This window comes from Coenobita brevimanus, chromosome 92 (assembly GCF_032717465.1).
Source record: "Coenobita brevimanus isolate Jiangsu-jjx chromosome 92, ASM3271746v2, whole genome shotgun sequence".
In the NCBI taxonomy this organism is placed as follows: domain Eukaryota; kingdom Metazoa; phylum Arthropoda; class Malacostraca; order Decapoda; family Coenobitidae; genus Coenobita; species Coenobita brevimanus.
In genome coordinates, this window is record NC_137045.1 from 22008017 (window position 1) to 22025392 (window position 17376).

General features: G+C 42.0%; 1 protein-coding gene across 1 annotated transcript in view; it reads left to right on the forward strand.

The window, feature by feature from the left end:
* Positions 1-1970: 1970 nt before the first annotated feature.
* Positions 1971-17376, forward strand: part of LOC145412163 (uncharacterized) — a 147205-nt gene continuing 131799 nt past the window's right edge. The window contains 5 exon segments of the mRNA XM_080282097.1: positions 1971-2093; positions 6234-6384; positions 7483-7577; positions 10949-11086; positions 11438-11625. Coding sequence (XP_080138223.1) covers positions 1971-2093; positions 6234-6384; positions 7483-7577; positions 10949-11086; positions 11438-11625 — 695 coding nt within the window.

Genomic DNA, 17376 nt, shown 5'->3' on the forward strand with positions numbered 1-17376 from the left:
AGTGGAGCGTCCCTGACGGAACCCATACTGACGATCGGAAAGAAGGTTGTGATAGGAAAGATGCCTTAAAATTTTTCTATTAAGAATTGACTCGAAAACTTTTGAAATACAGGACGTTAAAGCAATTGGACGATAGTTGGAGGGTTGGGAGTGGTCACCCTTCTTTGGGACTGGCTGAATGAGAGCAAACTTCCAGCAAGAAGGAAAGGTACAAGTTGACAGACAAAGGCGAAATAGTTTGCCTAGGCAGGGTGTAAGCACAGAAGCACAGTTTTTGAGAACAACAGGAGGGACCCCATCAGGCCCATATGCCTTGTTAGTACTGAGGCCAGTAATGGCAGAAAATACATCAACTGAAGAAATTTTAATGTCAGCCATGAGGAAGTCAGAGGGGGGAAGTGATGGAGGAACAGCACCGGAATCGTCTAAGGTGGAATTGGAGGAGAAAGTCTGTGCGAAGAGATCTGCTTTATCAGTAGAAGAAATAGCTACAGAACCATCAGAGTAGAAAAGAGGAGGGAAGGATGATGAGGTAAAGTTGTTAGAAAGATTTTTGGCAAGGTGCCAGAAGGAGCGGGAAGAATTCGAGTTGGAGAGTTGAGAGCATTTAGTATGGATGAAATTATTTTTAGTAGAGCGAAGAACAGACTTAGCACGATTCCGGGCAGAAACGTAAAGATTATGTGATTCAGGGGTGGGTTGGCTTCGGTACCTTTTGTAGGCCTTCTCCTTGTTGCGGACAGCATATAAAGAGCGGTTGTATTATAGAGTACAGGTTTTCATGAACTGTATCCCTGCATTACGATGACGTATCTTTATTTTCATTATAAAATATTATAAGATTTGTTAGTATTACTATTAATAAATTTCTCAAATAATTTCAATGCACAGGGGGTAATTGGATGTTGGTCAGGCCAGCTTTTATTTACAAATAAACCGGCCATTCGCCAGCACTCGAGGCAGTTGACCGTCAGACTTTCTTACATTGCTATCCTGTTGCCAATAATTGGAGAACATGACATAACACACGAAGATACTGGAGCCTGAGGAGTCGTACTCGCTGCTTCACTGGCCGGCTGCGGTGAGTTAATGAAGTTAGTTTCTAACTCCGTCACTAAAAATGGTCTTTCATAAACTTAGCAAAATCATCAGGACGTAGTCAGAATAAAACAAGGAAGAAAAAGAAACAGTGCGTCATATAATGAAGGTGTTATGGAATTAGAGGTCAAGGAGAATTGGAGGGTGACTTAAGAAAAGCAGTAGATAGCGAGTTTGTTTTTGTAAGTTGTGTCATTTGTGGTGATAAGGAAAATGAATGTCTTGGAGGCAGTATCACCAAAACGAGACATTTCATTTTCTGTTCACTTGGCCTATAATTGCCATCTTTTCATCTTGACATAGTGAACATTAACATTAACAAGCGATTAACAGTAGAATATGATGGTAATCGCAAAGAAGTGCCATGAAAGTGAAGTAAAACCATAAAATTGTCTTATTCTGCCACAGAACCACTGGAAATAGGCTTCAAAAGGATGAAATTCTTCGTCAAGTGAAGGTGTACGAACTGTAGTAATATAACTGTACGAACACCAGGTGGACATACTAGAGGGGTAGCGGTCATAGTGCCGGGTGAGGCTGCAGATGTTTGGTGATAACAAGAATAAAATATATAATATCAACGGATGGAAGGGGTTAACACCAGTCGAACAGAGCAGTACTCCCAAGATGGATGGCAAGCTGGTGACAGGGAGAGCTGGAGCTCCTATTTCACCAACCCTCAGGACCTGTTCCTGCCATTTCCCTCTGCTGAACATTTTCAGCGTTTTCAGTAAGATAGAGAGCAGGCCAGCATACTCTCATAAACATCTATCTCCAACTGTTTACACAGCACTTCATGCACATTAGGCATCACACTTTCTTTGCCATTCCCCCTTTTAACAATGGTCGCTGCAATAGTAAGAGCTTATGCGATGGTACCTCGGACTGCCACCACCGGCAGGGTAGGGCTGGCGTCACAGGGCTCTCTGGTCGTCAACAAGCTAAAGAGCCAGCAGCGGTTGTTACAATCCAAAATAATGCTCGTCATTGGAGAAGTGCGTGTTCGAACCTATATACTACCATCATCCATGGTCTTAGTACCACTCAAAATTCTGTTCACTTCCTCCTTCAGTCCGTCCCCTCTAGCCCTGTTCTTCACAGAAACCCAAGTCTCTTCCATTACTGACTTATCCCCATACATTGTTCCTGGTTACCATCTCCTCACTAACTTCCCTAACAAGGGTGGCACTTGTTATATTAAGTCAAGATACCTAATTGTCATTATCGTGAGCCACACTTATACAGATATTTATTAGTCAGTGTACAAACTAGATTACCATAATATAACCAGATATGTCTGTATAGTTTATTGTTCCTTCATTGCATCATCAGAACCCAGCATATTTGACCTCATATCAACACAGCTCACCAACCTTAACCTCACCCATACTACTGAAATTACTAAGGTTGGTCATCTTAACGTCCATAATGTATACTGGTTATTGTAGTCTACCAAGGCTGACGAAACTGATTTAGAATGAGAGCTGTTTGCGGAATCATTTAATCTCACGCAACTGGTAAAACAACCCATCAGAATACCAGATAGTCTTGATTATATTGCCTATCTCTTGGACCTATTCTTGACAAATATCTCGGATCAAAACAGGATAGAGTTACTATCACCACGTGGATCCTCTGACCACAATCTCATTAAAGCCTCATTCGACACTTTCCCCAAACCTTCCTGTTCTGAGCCAGTCAGGGTGACCAGATGGCACTTTGGTGGGACAGACTGGAATGGATTTGGAAATTATCTTGCTGATATTCCATGGCGGTCTTTCTTCTCCAGTGACATCAGTTCTGCCCCGTCCCACATGAGTGACTTAATAAAAGATGGTATGGAATTGTTCATACCCTGCCAACAGTTTACAAAAAGATCGGACTTCTCAAACTGGCGCGACAGCAGTTGTGCCAGAGCAACGATCCAAAAGTCGTTTTTGCATGTAACCCATACCTACAGTCAGAAACCACTGAATCCCTCAATCACTTTAAAATTGTCAGAAACCACGCAAAAGCAGTAATAAATCTCGCCAATTCAATGTTTCTTCACAACCAAGCATTCAAACTATTCTTTAATCATAATGACAAGAGAATATTCTGGTCAACGCTCACTTCTTTCATTAGTAACTTAAACAAGTCATCACCCATTCACCACTAAAATCTTCTGACGGAAACACTGTAAATGACCTTCGTGGAAAAACCAACATTCTTGCCAGTACGTTTGCCAGAAATTCTACCGTAGAGGAAGTCAGTCAGAACGTTCCTGCAGTATAAGCGAACTCTCCCGAAATTGCCTCACTAAAGATAAGGAAACTCAATCCTAGATAATTTACCAACCAACAAAGCTCCAGGTCCAGATGGAATTCCTTCAGGAGTTTTGAAAAAATGTTCCCCAGAACTTTTTCCTCTTTTAGCTAAATTATTCATATTATGCATACCTACTTTTTCATTCCCTAATGCTTGAAAAGAAGCCAACATCCACCCAGTTCCGAAAAAATGAAGTGCCTCTGATCCCACTGATTACAGGCCATAAGCTGTCACATCCCTCGGTAAAGTATTTACCGTCATTACCTAGCACACTGTTAGACAACGTCTTGAATCCAACAGCTTAATTAGTGACAGACAGTATGGTTTTCGCCACGAAATATCTACTGTTGATACACTCAGTCTCTTTACTCAAATTATCCATTAGTCAAGTGACCAACATGGAGAAACCCACGCGGTAGCCTTTGACATTCCTAAAGCTTTGACTGGGTGACACCGTTCCTTGATATTCAAACTCCCTTGCTACGGCATGTCATCTTTTGACCCACTGATTTCCTCATATCTCAGCGACAGAAAGGTAAGAGTAAAGGTAGATTATGTATATTACAATTTCCGCTCATTTAATGCCTGCATGCCACAAAGATCAGTCCTGTCTCCAACCATGTTACTGATTCATATTAATGATATCCTGTCTGTCACCCATAATCCTATTCAGTAATATGCAGATGACTCAACGCTTCACAGTTCTTCACATTTAAAGTCTCAATCACAAATTTTGATATCTCTAACTCCCAGGTCGGCACAACAGTCTCCTTAAAGCAAGGCTTACCTAAGGTCACTGAGTGGGGACATAATAACGTTGCTTCATTTAATGCCAGGAAAACCAAATATATCCAATTTACCAAGAGCTACATTTTTTTTTTTTTTTTTATGTGTCCGACTCTGGGCATAGGCTTCACAGCCTGCTATCAAGGCCCAGCAGTCCTCCTACATACCATACACCTCTACATGTCACCACTTCGGCGCTAACACCCACCGTCCATATTGAATACATGCTAGGGCTGTCTCATACAGGACTGGTGTATTGATATTAGCGGGGGTATTTTTACGACATGTCGGCGGGTCGTCTGGTAGATCAGTAAAGCCTGATTTAATGAAATTCAAATCCTTAAACTGTTCCCTGCCCCAGCCGGGATTTGAACCTGGGTCCGTTAGGACCGCACGCCACCTCTCTACCGGTTGAGCCACCGCCTCCCCCATTAAAATATTGCCTGATTGCTATATTACCTTCATTGCACCCAATATTCCTGTCTATAAACGTATTGAAATTCTCGGTGTTTCTTTTAACAATACTCCCAGTTGGACCTCTCATGTTAGATCACTTGCTAACACTACCTCAGAGAAACTTAGATTATAGTACAGAATCCGTAATTTTTTTTTCACTGACGAACAGTTAGCTGTAATTTACAAGAGTCGTGTGTGCTCTCAGTTCGAATATTACTTACCCTTGTGGAGTGGGTATGGAGAGGCACTAAAACAACTGGACAAATTTCAAAACAAAGCTGTAGGAATAATTAATAACCCAGCAGTTGCAGATAAACTACTTGCCCTACAGGTAAGACGGAATGTTGCCTCCCTTGCATTATTTTACAGATTCATTTATGGCAAATGTTCAGACGAAGTTGCATTCACTGTGCCACCTCTTAGCGCCTTCCCTCGTGCTACACGGGCATCTGGTAGCGCTCATGACTGGACTGGTACACCGCCATTTGCCGAATTTCTGCCCATCAGAATTTGTTGTTTTTCCCGAACTGCTTATCTTTGGAACTCGCTTCCCCAGATTAGCTTCCTCCAAAATTTCAACCTACAGCAGTTCAAGCCCAGCTGTTAGATTTTTTTTGTAACGAATGGAGGACATCTACAATCTGGTGTATGAATTTTGCTTTTTATCTACCTTCCCCTGTTCGTCTGTAAAAAAAAAAAAAAAAAAAAAAAAAAATGACAATAGCGCATTTATTCTTTGTTTTAACCTAATGGAGATCCCTAACCCCTTTCAGGTTAGCTGATGGCCAGTTATAAGTAGACTAGAGGGTCAATTTGAATACTAATTCATTTGTATCTTATGACCTTAATTCGCAAAGTGGAGTGCAAATCCCAAATTTTTTACTGTCATTTATGGAACGCCTGTGGCTATTACATATGGTCGGCCTGCATCTGATACCACAGAATGCAGCCAGCAGCCATGTAGGATGGCCAGATATAACCCATCAGTGTTAAGTACTACACTTCAAAATTCTATCTATCTATCTATAGCCAGACGCCATAATCCCGTAAGGGTGGCCATTTGACTTTGAGTTATTTGTTTTATGGGGAGGGGCACTAACCCTCCACCAACCCACTTTCTGACACGTAGGGAGCACGTATGGTTTGGTTATATGGTTACCACCCAGCGTTGTAAATGGTTTCTTGGCTTACAGGAAACCATTTGGCTTGTCACTCAATGTAAAGCCACCTGTAATGGAAAGAAAAGCAGTAAGAAGTGACAGGAAAGATGGGAGAAACAGGAAGAAAGAAATTCACTGTCAAAAATTTGGGGTCTGCATTCCACTTCTCTATTTCAGAGTTAAGTATACGACCGTAAGGCCCATCAGATGTCATGCAACCATAACTTTAGTATCCAGGTTTTGGGAATGGTCCAGTTTCTCCAGGTAAAAGCAAGCCAACTATAATAACCAAGGAGTCTCATTTCTACTTCATAACAAAGGCTCGTCGAATTTCGTGCAACAATGACGTAGTGTTCAAGCTGTGTAGGTACCCCAGTCCCGTCAAGTGAAAACCAGCAGTATTATATTAATGTATTGGTACGGCAGGTGGACATACGAGAGGCGATATCGGACATCAGCACAGAGTGGGGGCTACAGATGTCCCCCGGGGCTGACCTCCTGCCCCCCGGGGAGATGGACGGGGTCACCATCTTCCCAGCCACCATCCCCGTCGTGTTCACACCCACTGCAGGCAAGGGTCAGTATTGTCATTTCCCAATTACTTTCATCTTATCGTCTTTTCATTATTGTCTTCAAGTGGTTATGTCCTTATCCCAAGCACTGAAAAGGAGAAAAAAAAATGCCGTATAGTGATGTAGGCAGCGAGCTTATGGTGACAGCACTGCTGCAATTCTTCCCTTGCACGAGCAGCTCAACACGTGACTTACAGTATCAGTCCACCTCATTATGGCATGCTCGAGGTCAACTGAGGTATTAATTTCTGCTTATATTCGTGGAAGAAATGAGATTCTTAACAATTACGTATGCAAAACTGTCTTAACAATGTCACCAAATATTTCGGTGCTGAAAATATAATGATAGGGAGCATTATTTACAGACACAGACTATCGTTATAATTTACGAACTAAATGGACATTATTTGTTCAATGGTTGTAATTTGTTATGAAATAATGCAAGCCACAGAAAATTTAATATGAAGTTTAGTCCAGCACCTTTAAGCCATGAACTGAGCATACCAAAATGCGAGACTCTTACAGTTCACACAAGACAAGAAATGATCCCCATGCATCGTCGGTTCTTCATGCGTAAAGATGTAATCCCATGACACGGCTGTGGAAAATAATAAGAACGCTTACTGTCGGAGCCGGGAAGAAGCAGCCAAGCCATTTCCATTCTCACGTCACATTATGCCAAGTATATGACTAAATCAGTAGGAGGGCGATAATGTGAGGAAGGAAAAACGAAGAATTAGTGACAAGAAGAATGACAGTCCTATAGGCCAAGAACAAAGACATCCTCCTGTATTTAGAACAAGGAGACCAACAACGGCGACATGGATGCTATACTTCTTTCACACTAATTTGTCCTAGTTTTTCTTAATTTAGCTGTTTATTTTACATAAGTCAGTGGCAAAATAAGACAAAACTTAGGTCCTATGTCGTTCCCATAGCACTGCTTTGTGACTAGCACTGTATTATAGTGCTAATTTTTTCTTACAGCCCAGTATTCGAGATGGAGTATTGACAGTTCTAGGCCTGGTTAGTGTAAAAGGGGTATAGTGTGGATCTCTTACATCTAGCCCCTGCTGAGGTATAAAATTGGCATATGGTTTCAGGTCTCCCGGAGTACTGGGGTCTATTCGACGAGGCAGACCAGCAGCTGACCTTCACCAACACGTCAGACCAGCCCCTCACCTACACCTTTACCGCTGTGAGTACCTGCCAGACGCGCAGAAGTAGGGAGCAGGGATATTTGTGTATGCGTAGGCTTCTCTAACAACTTCACTTAGATGTTTTCAGTAGTTGTAGTAGTAGTAGTGTCATTATTATTTACAGTATTACCCCCGCCAAGTAGGTTCTTTTACCTGGCGTTGGTTTGTTTGTTTGTCTGTCTGTTTGTCAGCTAACAGGATTACTGAAAAAGTTATGAACGGATTTTGATGAAATTTTGTGGAAGGGTGAGTCATGGACCAAGAAAGAAATGATTAAATTTTGAGGCGGATCCAGATCCGGATCCGGAGTATCCCGCACAATGTCTCCAAAAGTTCTCAATGAATTTCAATGAAATTTTGTGGAAAGGTGGGCCATGGACCAAGAAAGAATTGATTAAATTTGGGGGCGGATCCGGATCCGGAGTTACTCGAAAAATTATGAACGGATTTTGATGAAATTTTGCGGAAAGGTGGGCCATGGACCAGGAAAGAATTGACTAAATTTGGGGACGGATCCGGATCCTACATCTACGGATCCGGATCCGGATCCGGATCCTTTTTAATGGCAATGACATTGACGGAGGTATATGCTTTCTGAGAGCTTTGTAGTTATTAGCTGTTCTTGTTGTTGTTATTATTATTATTATTATTATTTTTATTTGTTGTTGTAGTTGTTTTTGTTGTTATTAGTAGGTGGGGGCGCTCACCATCCACTCACTCGATTTAGTTCTGCTCTCGGGTGACTGCCTTTTCCTCTCTTCCTTCCTTCCCTCCTCTTCTGTCTTTACTTCCTTTATTCTTTCCTCTTCCTTCTGCCTGCAAGTGACTTTACACTCTCTTCTGTCTTTCTTTCCTTCATTTTTTCCTCTTCTGCCTATGATTGACTCTATTCCGAGTGACAAGCCAAATGGTTTCCTGTACACCAGGAAACCATTTGCTACGCTGGGTGGTAACTACTGTATATACCCAGATTTTGGCGCCTAATGGTTTAGTGGGCAATTAAGGCTCTCCAATCGGATTGAGCCTGTGTAGGTTTATATCCAAGGGATGGTTGGGGTTTATTGCTCACTTAACGCCATTCAGGGATGAGTGAGGCCGGTCACTCTCATCTTAAATGTCAGGACCAACTTACCTAGCCCCGGTCTCCTACGCTCCTCATGGGGCAACATAAGATTGGATGATGGATTACTACTACTACTACTACTACTACTTCTTCTTTCCAGGCGCTTATTCAGTGTTTTTCTTTTTTTTTTCTTTTTTTTTGGGGGTGTGTGAGGGGGTTTCCGTAGTCCTGTTATCTAGGTTTAAATTTTTCCTGACCACTTCCCTCTTATTGTGTCTTTCATGTATTATCTTTTGTCTGTTCCCAAACGATTTTAATCGATTAGGAGAGTTTTTGGAACAGAAGTAATGCTCTTCCTTTTGCCTGTGTTTCAGCTTGTCTCCATCCCGTCAATAAGGCGACGTTATTATTTGTCATGTTATTTTTATGGCCAGTGATATTATAGGGCTTGGGAGATTTTGCTTTTTCCTAACTTTTACGGATAAGGCTACAGACAACCTTCATCAATTCATATAGTGTCAGGAATCTTTCTTAAACAGACTACAGCCGTCTAGAGGCAAGAAGAATTTAATACAGTGACGTCCTGGGACACAATGAGTTGTCCTTTGTAGCTTGTGATTACTGCTACAAGACGATTTGGTTCAGGTAGCGAGAGCCCCATAGTAATGGAGGAGATAATGAAGGCTACAAGTATACAGTATGTAAATCATCCAATTCGGAAACTCTCTCCAAAGGTGATTACAACTCCCCAGAGACAACAAGACTAGGCAGATTACATCACCGCATCAGAGAGGTTAAGGTAGGTACCGTGCGCTTAACCGATGGAGGGTACAGATAGTTATACAACCAGGGATCTATATTCATCAGACCGCCTTGTGTCGTAGTACTTATAACGTTCCAGTCACAGTGGTGGACCAGCATAGATTCCATCCACGAGATATGACTGGAGGATCATGTAATGCCATCAGGGGAAGTATTTTTGTTATTTACCCTTCCAAGTACTGGACTGCGGTAGCCTAACCTAAGACACCTACACCCCGAAGGGGGTGGTACGGGGCTGGCTGCTACCCCCACCTCCTTTTCCTTTTTTTTTTTTTTTTTTTTTTTTTTTTTTAGCAAGGATCGTAACAGACTTCAGCCTGATTACATACTTTTGTATTTCGTTCTTGCAACCGCCAGACGATTTTTTGTTCAGTTTTAGGAAAGGCTTCTCGTTCTGAAGGAGTTTATGAGGAGTTCGAAATGCCTGTCCTAAGTTTAAAACAATCGTCCGAGTGTACCCAGAATAAGCTAAATAATACATGGTGACATGTTAACTATCAGTCACCTACGATTAGTCAGGATATGTGGGACCACAGACAACCTCTACGTATGGTTCATCTGGGCTGGTGATGCCCCACGTTTATTATACCCCACTTCGGCATGAGCAAAAAAACGATCCCATCTCATCTGAGAAGGGACTGTACAGTGACTGTAGGTCCCGACAGAGAACCCACCTACAGCAGGACTAACAGAATAGCATCAATGTCCATGAGTACAGCTGGGCTAGAGACAACCCACGCTACCTTGCCATAGAAGGGTCTTAGCGTGACAGTAACATTACAGAGCAGGGAGCGTCTTGTAGCCACTTTCCTGGGCGGAAACCATAGTAAGAGTCACTGCAACATCCCTAAGAGGTGCAGAGCATCTCGCATCCCCAAGACTAATATTTTTTTTATTCTGTTTAAAAGTGCCAGTGTGGGGACTACAGGAAAGACTCCTTACCACACTGCACAGTTTATTGATCTGTGTTGTACCTCTGCACATATACTGTATATTATACTAGGAACTGAAAATGTCACTTGCATTGCCAGGTGAACTTTTGCAGCATGATACAATAAATTACATGTTGCGAAAGACAAAAAATTACATAATGTAATACAGCGGGAACTGAGTGTAGAAAGGATGACAATGTCCGGTGTGAGGAGGTGAGGGTGTGAAATTGGTTAGTGATACAAAAGAGAAAAGAGGACATTTTCTGTTAATATACAAACGAGATCAGTTATCGGTATCACCATCGGTATACAATGTCATGAGCCAGTGATGTATATCACGTACTGTATTCCCAACAGCTCCTCACTCTCACTGTCATTCAGAAGTTTGTTTCATCTTAAACTGGCTCTGATTTTGTTTGCTGGGGGTAGGCACCACTTATTGCTTTGGAGTGTGCGGTAATGTAAGGATACAGTTCAGTATTGTTAACTGAAATGTATCATTAATTACTGTATTTTATTTCTCCTCGACCTTGTATGTTCACTTTGTGCACAGGAGGGTGAGAGGAACCTGACGGTGAAAGCATACTCTGAGGCCGAGGGATGGGTGCCTGCAGACAAGCCGCTTTCCTTCGAGGTTCTCAACAAGATTCAGGGATTGGAGGTTACAGACTTCAACATCATCACACACACGGTGAGAGCTGATTGTTATGCTGTGCAGTACATCACTATTAACATACGTCTGTCACTAAAATGTTTCTTGAACCCCCACTATACTTGTATATCTGATCTTTTGATCCAGAACGTCCAGTCTTCTTTATATTCAGTGCAGCTGCCATCGATACCTGTAAGTCTTAACTACCTGAGGAAACCTTTTAATACCTGCTTTGCCGGTCTTCCTCTGTTTTAGTACAGTTTCAGTTTCGAATACTCCCTGACACACTGCGCTCCTTCACACTGGAATGTTGTTTAAGTAGTTCCAACATTTTTTTTTTAGTCCATCCTGCTGTATTTTGTCTCGCCTGACTCGTCCTTTCCCCTTCAGAACCAGACCAAAGTGTTCAGTGCGAGCTTCAAGGTGGTGCATCCTGTGTCGTGCCTCCTCATTGACTACAACGATGGCTCCAGCTCTGAGGCGTATGGGGCAGAGACCATGTGTAGAGACAGATTTCCCGACGCCACTTATATCGGGGGCCCTCTAACAAACCCCTTCAATATGACGCATGTGTACATGTAAGCTCACTTCAGCTTTACGCTCGCAAGTAAGCGCGCGCGCGCGCACGCACGCACGCACGCACACACACACACACACACACACACACACACACACACACACACTTCTACGTTTAAGTTCACCTAAACTTTATACACACTTCTACATGTAGCTCACCTTAAGTTTAAAGAAATAGTTTGAATTTTTTTTTTTTAATAGTCAGGGGGAAAAAGTTGGCCTAGTATTCCAGTCTTAGCTGTACATTTGGGGCACGTCCGTCACTTTCCTCCCAATCGTAGCAAACCAGAAAAAAAATAAAAATCTAGTGGCAGAGAAGCATACCAAGCCTCTTACGTCAGGACTATGAACCAGCAGAGGAAAGTAAGAAGTAGACCTATTAGGCGATACTGTGGCCGTGATGTACAGTCAGCCAAAAAAGTATCACACCGCTGGGGCTCGATGGATGAGAAAATGAGTGAGGTGTGAAAACTCGAATGAATCTGTTACCATAGTGCCTAAAAAAAATATAGCACCTAACCTGTGGTGTGTGGGATGAAGAGAAGACGGAGGGGGGTGCAAGGAACAGCGTGGTGGAATGAAGAGGTGAAACAGGCTGTGGCACAAAAGAAGAAAGCATGCAATGAATGGATGAGAAATAGGGACGTGGAAGAAGTTGAGAGGCGGAAGAGAGAGTTATATGTAGAAAGAAAGAGAGAGGTGAACAGATTAGTAAGAGAGAGTAAGAAGTGAGTAGATGAGGAATTTGGAAGGAATTTGAGTGTAAAGTGGAGGGACTGTAAGAAAATGTTCTGGAAAGAGGTGAACAGAGTAAGACAGGGCGAAAGTGAAGTTAGCAGGGAAGTGAAAGATAAAAATGGTAGGTTACTAGTGGAGAAGGGAGAATAAGTGAGCAGATGGAGAGAACACTTTAAGGAATTGTTGAACGTAGAGGATGGAAGTAATGCGAGTATAAGTGGCTGGGGAATGGCTGGGAGAAGGAGGGAGGTGAGAAGACAGGAAAAAATCAGTAGGGTAGAAGTTGTGGAAGCAATGAAGAAAGTTAAATTGGGGAAAGCCCCAGGAATTGATGGAGTGTTTGGTGAAATGCTGAAGCATGAGGGAGAGATAGTAGTAGAATGGATGTGGAAGATGTGCAGGTTGGCCTGGGAGGAAGGTACAGTTCCGGAGGATTGAAAGTCAGGTATAATTATTCCCTTGTACAAAGGAAGAGGGGAAAAAGAAGTGTGTGGTAATCGTAGGGGCATTTGTCTTCTTAGTATAATAGGAAAAGTGTATGGTAGGATACTTATTGACAGAAAGAAAGAACAGAGGAATTAGTTGGAGAAGAACAGGGAGGCTTTAGGAAGGGAAGAGGTTGTGTAGATCAGATATTCATTCTTAGATCTTTACTGGAAAACTTTCTAGAGATGAGAAAGAAGTTGTATGCGGCTTTCATGGATTTGGAGAAAGCATATGACAGGGTGGACAGACAAGGATTGTGGAAAGTATTAAGAATATATGGAGTAGATGGGAAGTTGTTGAATGCTGTGAAGAGTATGTATGATGGTGCTAAGGCTACAGTGCGTGTGGATGGTTAACTGAGTGAATTTTTCTCTTTGAAGGTTTGGTTGAAACAGGGATGTGTCATGTCTCCAAGGTTATTCAGTCTGTACATGGATGGGGTAATAAAAGAGGTACAAGGTAGGGTAGTGGATGTTGGAGTGGCCCTGGTGAGAGAGGGTAGTGTTTGGAAACTCCCTGTACTGTTGTTTGCAGATGATACTGTGTTGTTGAGTGGAGACGAAGGGGAGCTGCAGGGCTTGGTGGATGAGTTTGGGAGAGTGTGTAAGAAACGGAATCTAAAGGTGAATGTAGGGAAGAGTAAAGTGATGGTCTTTGAGAGAGGTGAAGTCAGTGAATGTACAGCGAGGTTGGATGGTGAAGAATTGGAAAATGTGAGTACGTTTAAGTACTTGGGTAGTGTGATGAGTAAGGATGAAGGTTTGGAGGGTGAAGTGCTTGAAAGGGTACAGCAGGGAAGAAAGGTTGCTGGTTCCTTGAAAGCAGTGATAAGAAACAGGGAAGTGAGCATGGAAGTAAAAAAGTCACTACATGACAGTATTGTGATACCAACTCTAACGTATGGAGGTGAAGCTTGGATGTTGTTGGAAGGACAGAAATCATGAGTGAGAGCTGTGGAAATGAGTTATTTAAGAGGAGCCTGTGGAGTCACATGGAGAGACAGGCTGACGAATGAGGATATAAAGGAGCGTTGTGGTGTGGATGTGGATGTGATAGAAAGCGTTAGGAGGAATACAGTGAGGTGGTTTCGCCATGTGGAGAGGATGGAGGGTAAAAGACTGACGAAGAGAGTGTATGTGAGTGAGGTGGAGGGAGGTAGAGGGAGGGGGAGGCCGAGGATGAGATGAAGGGATGGGGTGGAGAGGTATACGAGAGAGAGGGGTGTGAGTTGGGAGCATGGCAGTGAAATGGTGAGGGACAGGGCGACATGGAGGCAGTTTGTTTGTGGCCACCCCGAACGGGATTGAGGCGTCTGGAATAGATAGATAGATAGATAGATAGACCTAACATGTGACGTTTTATGCAATTTGTAGTCATAATAAATACTACGAACAATATCTGCACTTAAAATCAGAGACTGACCCATGTATCACAATACTTCGTCCATGTTTCAGAATTATACGTGCAATAAGAGCAACGATACTTTTTTGGTTGACGGTTCACATGGTTAAAAATATCTTCGCCTGATGCAGTGGATTTTAGAACTCTGTGGATCGCAACGGCTAGTGTTCTTGATTGCTATGTACATTTTCTACTGCTTTTGATTTTGTTTAGTTTGTTATATTTACTTTTGAGATGAAATTAAATATTCAAGCATAACTCGAACTTTAAACCCATAGAGCAGTGGTTTTCAGACTTTCGCTCTTGATTACCCCCTAACTTCCAATATTCTGATAACCCCACTTCTTAATCCATCACAGTATTTACAAGATGGAGGTAGGTAAAAAGAAGTGTATTGTTTATAGCCTTCACAGTGTTTTTATACTTATCACTTATATCATGATAAAAGGATTTGTTACAGAAAAAACTTTTTATTTTTTTTCGTTTTCAGATTTGGTTTTCCGTTTGCGGTTTTATAGATTCATGTATTTTTTCAGTGCGTTTCGTTAAATTGTTCGTCTTAAAAAGTGGGAAAGCAAAAACACTCATATATTTTTGTATCAGACTTGAAAAAAGAAGACTTTACAAAAACCGTCGAGGACAAATAATATTATACCTCGCAATAAGCCGAGCGTGACACAACCGAACTGAAAATATTTAATGCTTATAACTGTGCTGACGGCCACATAATGTTCGAATGCTGTGTAGAATCGTTAATTTAAGGTTCGTATTTTTATACCGTCTTCATCGAGTTATTTGCGAATTACAGAAACTATGAAACAAGAGATAAGTGTAAATGCTCCTGTCAGATCGTTCTCAGCAAAAATCCAACCGTTTTAAAACTATGTTTTAAATCTTGACCATGAGGCAGCTCCCCCTGTGCCCACAGTACACGTCCCACCAGAAGGGCGCGACCCACAGTTTAGAAAACAGTGCCACGGAGTATACCTTGTCAACGGCAAGCAAAACTATTTCCAGTACTGTTTGCCCCAACCAAGATGTGACGGTACCTAATGTAGGACAAGCATGACAGCAGCTCCAAAGCCCGAACAAATAAGACTAGATACTGAGCTAATGGCCCTCATGCCTGGGTGCTCTTGTACTAATCCACCTGTGGCCAAATTCACAAACAGATTTACGATCAGTTGTCTCTGTATTTGAAATTGGTTTATCTAGGTGGGACAGGGAAAGGAAAAAATAAAAAGAAATTTTGGCTCTTGTTCTTCCCGCAAAAACAAATCCTGGTTATGACAGGAAGCTGAAGGTTATTGTGTTTGTAAGTCGACATCTTGGCTATAATGGTCTGTCTGCGATGCGTTCTTTGTCCCATCTGCGAAAACTAATTTCAGATACGATCGTAAGTTAGTTTGTGAATCCGATCCCAGAGCCGTTGGAAGAGTTGTAAACGATGAGGTTTAACTAATGCATCAGCAGCAGCAGCCTGTCAGTCAGTCCACTGCAGAACTAAGGCTCGCCCATCTTTTTCCATTCTAACCTGCTGATGGTTAGCATGTTCCATCACAATCCCAGCGACTCTCCAAATCGTTTCTCGCCATCTCGTCTTCTGTCTACTACTACCTCTCACGCCATTTCTTGGTTGGTTCTCAGCTACCCTGGTTATCCATCTAATATTATGAAGGACGTGACCCGCCAACATTCATCTTTTTTTCCTGTATTGTAGTGATTCATTAAATGATGTCCATGTACAGAATTATAGGTTGTTGTTGTTGCTTAACCTCGGTCTGTCTGACCGAGCAGACTCATCGACCACAAACAAGAAACTGCGTCAGTGGAGCCCCAAAAAAGGCACAGCACAGTAGATACACAGTGTAGGGATCCGGCGCCCCTAGGTGGTAGAGAGCACTTCACCAGGGTCGGACCAGGATCCTTCCTACGAAAAGGTGTAGGGAAATATGAGGAGGTTTAGCCCTTGGGCGGACGCCACAGCTGCTCCTCCAAGGGTGCACGCGCTGCCATGTGCAGGCTTCTCGTCAGCGGCGCGGCATTATAGGTATCCTGTTTGACAACTACTCTGTTGTTATTTAAACGAGTAACATGTCATGTAATTTATTATAATTAATTGTATAACGCACAGGTACTCAGGCATCATACAACGCGAAGTATAACGCAGAGAATACGTTAAGTAAAATCACTTCAAAACATTATGCAGGGGCTTCCTCTAAGATGAATAAAAATCATCGGTCGTTTTTTTTTTTTTTTTCTTTTTTTTGAGGGGGCGAAAACATTTTTTTCTTTTACATGTTTTTGGTGGCATAGGTTTTATGGAGCACAGTAAACAGTAAAATCGTCTAATGTTATCTGAAGTGCAATGTAAGTCATTCGCAATTAGAGGGTTGGTGGAGGAAAAAGCATATTCTGGATCTTTTGTGTTTGGTGCTCTTTCTCCCATTTTTTTGTACTTCACTAACATAGTTTTTTAAATTGATTCCAATTTTGAACATATTTTTTGGGATAAATTATTTGTTAAAAAGTTAGGTTAGGTTAGGTTAGATAATAATGATTAGGTTAGTTAATAATAACAAATAATATTTAAGTATACCATTCATCTTGCTCCTGCGTAGATAAATACAGCTGTGGTGGATAACGGAAGCGTGCCACCCTCAAACCACGTTCCTTTCCTGACAAATTCACTCGTGACAGCCGCGTATAGAGCAGCCCCACTGAGCAGATCCACGACCAATGTTTATGTTCATCGAATGCTTACGGCGGCATAACTTAGATTATGGATCTTGTGTCTTATACTTAAATATTATTTTAATTATTATTAATTAACCTAATTATTATTATTAACTAGCCTGACTTAACCTAACCTAACCTAGCTTAAAAAAAATAAATACTCCCAAAAAATAGGTTCCAATTTTGGATCAGCTTAAAAAACTGTAGTGACGAAATTTACATAAAAATGGGACAACATACACCAAACAATAGATCTCGTATTTTCTCTCATCTTTTTCTTTATTTTCAACATGAATCAGAGGCTGTGGGTCTGAATAACTTGTTTAAAACTGAATGGCGTGAGATAGTGCTCGGATGTCTCGGCCACGGACGTTTGAGCCATGGGCCACTAC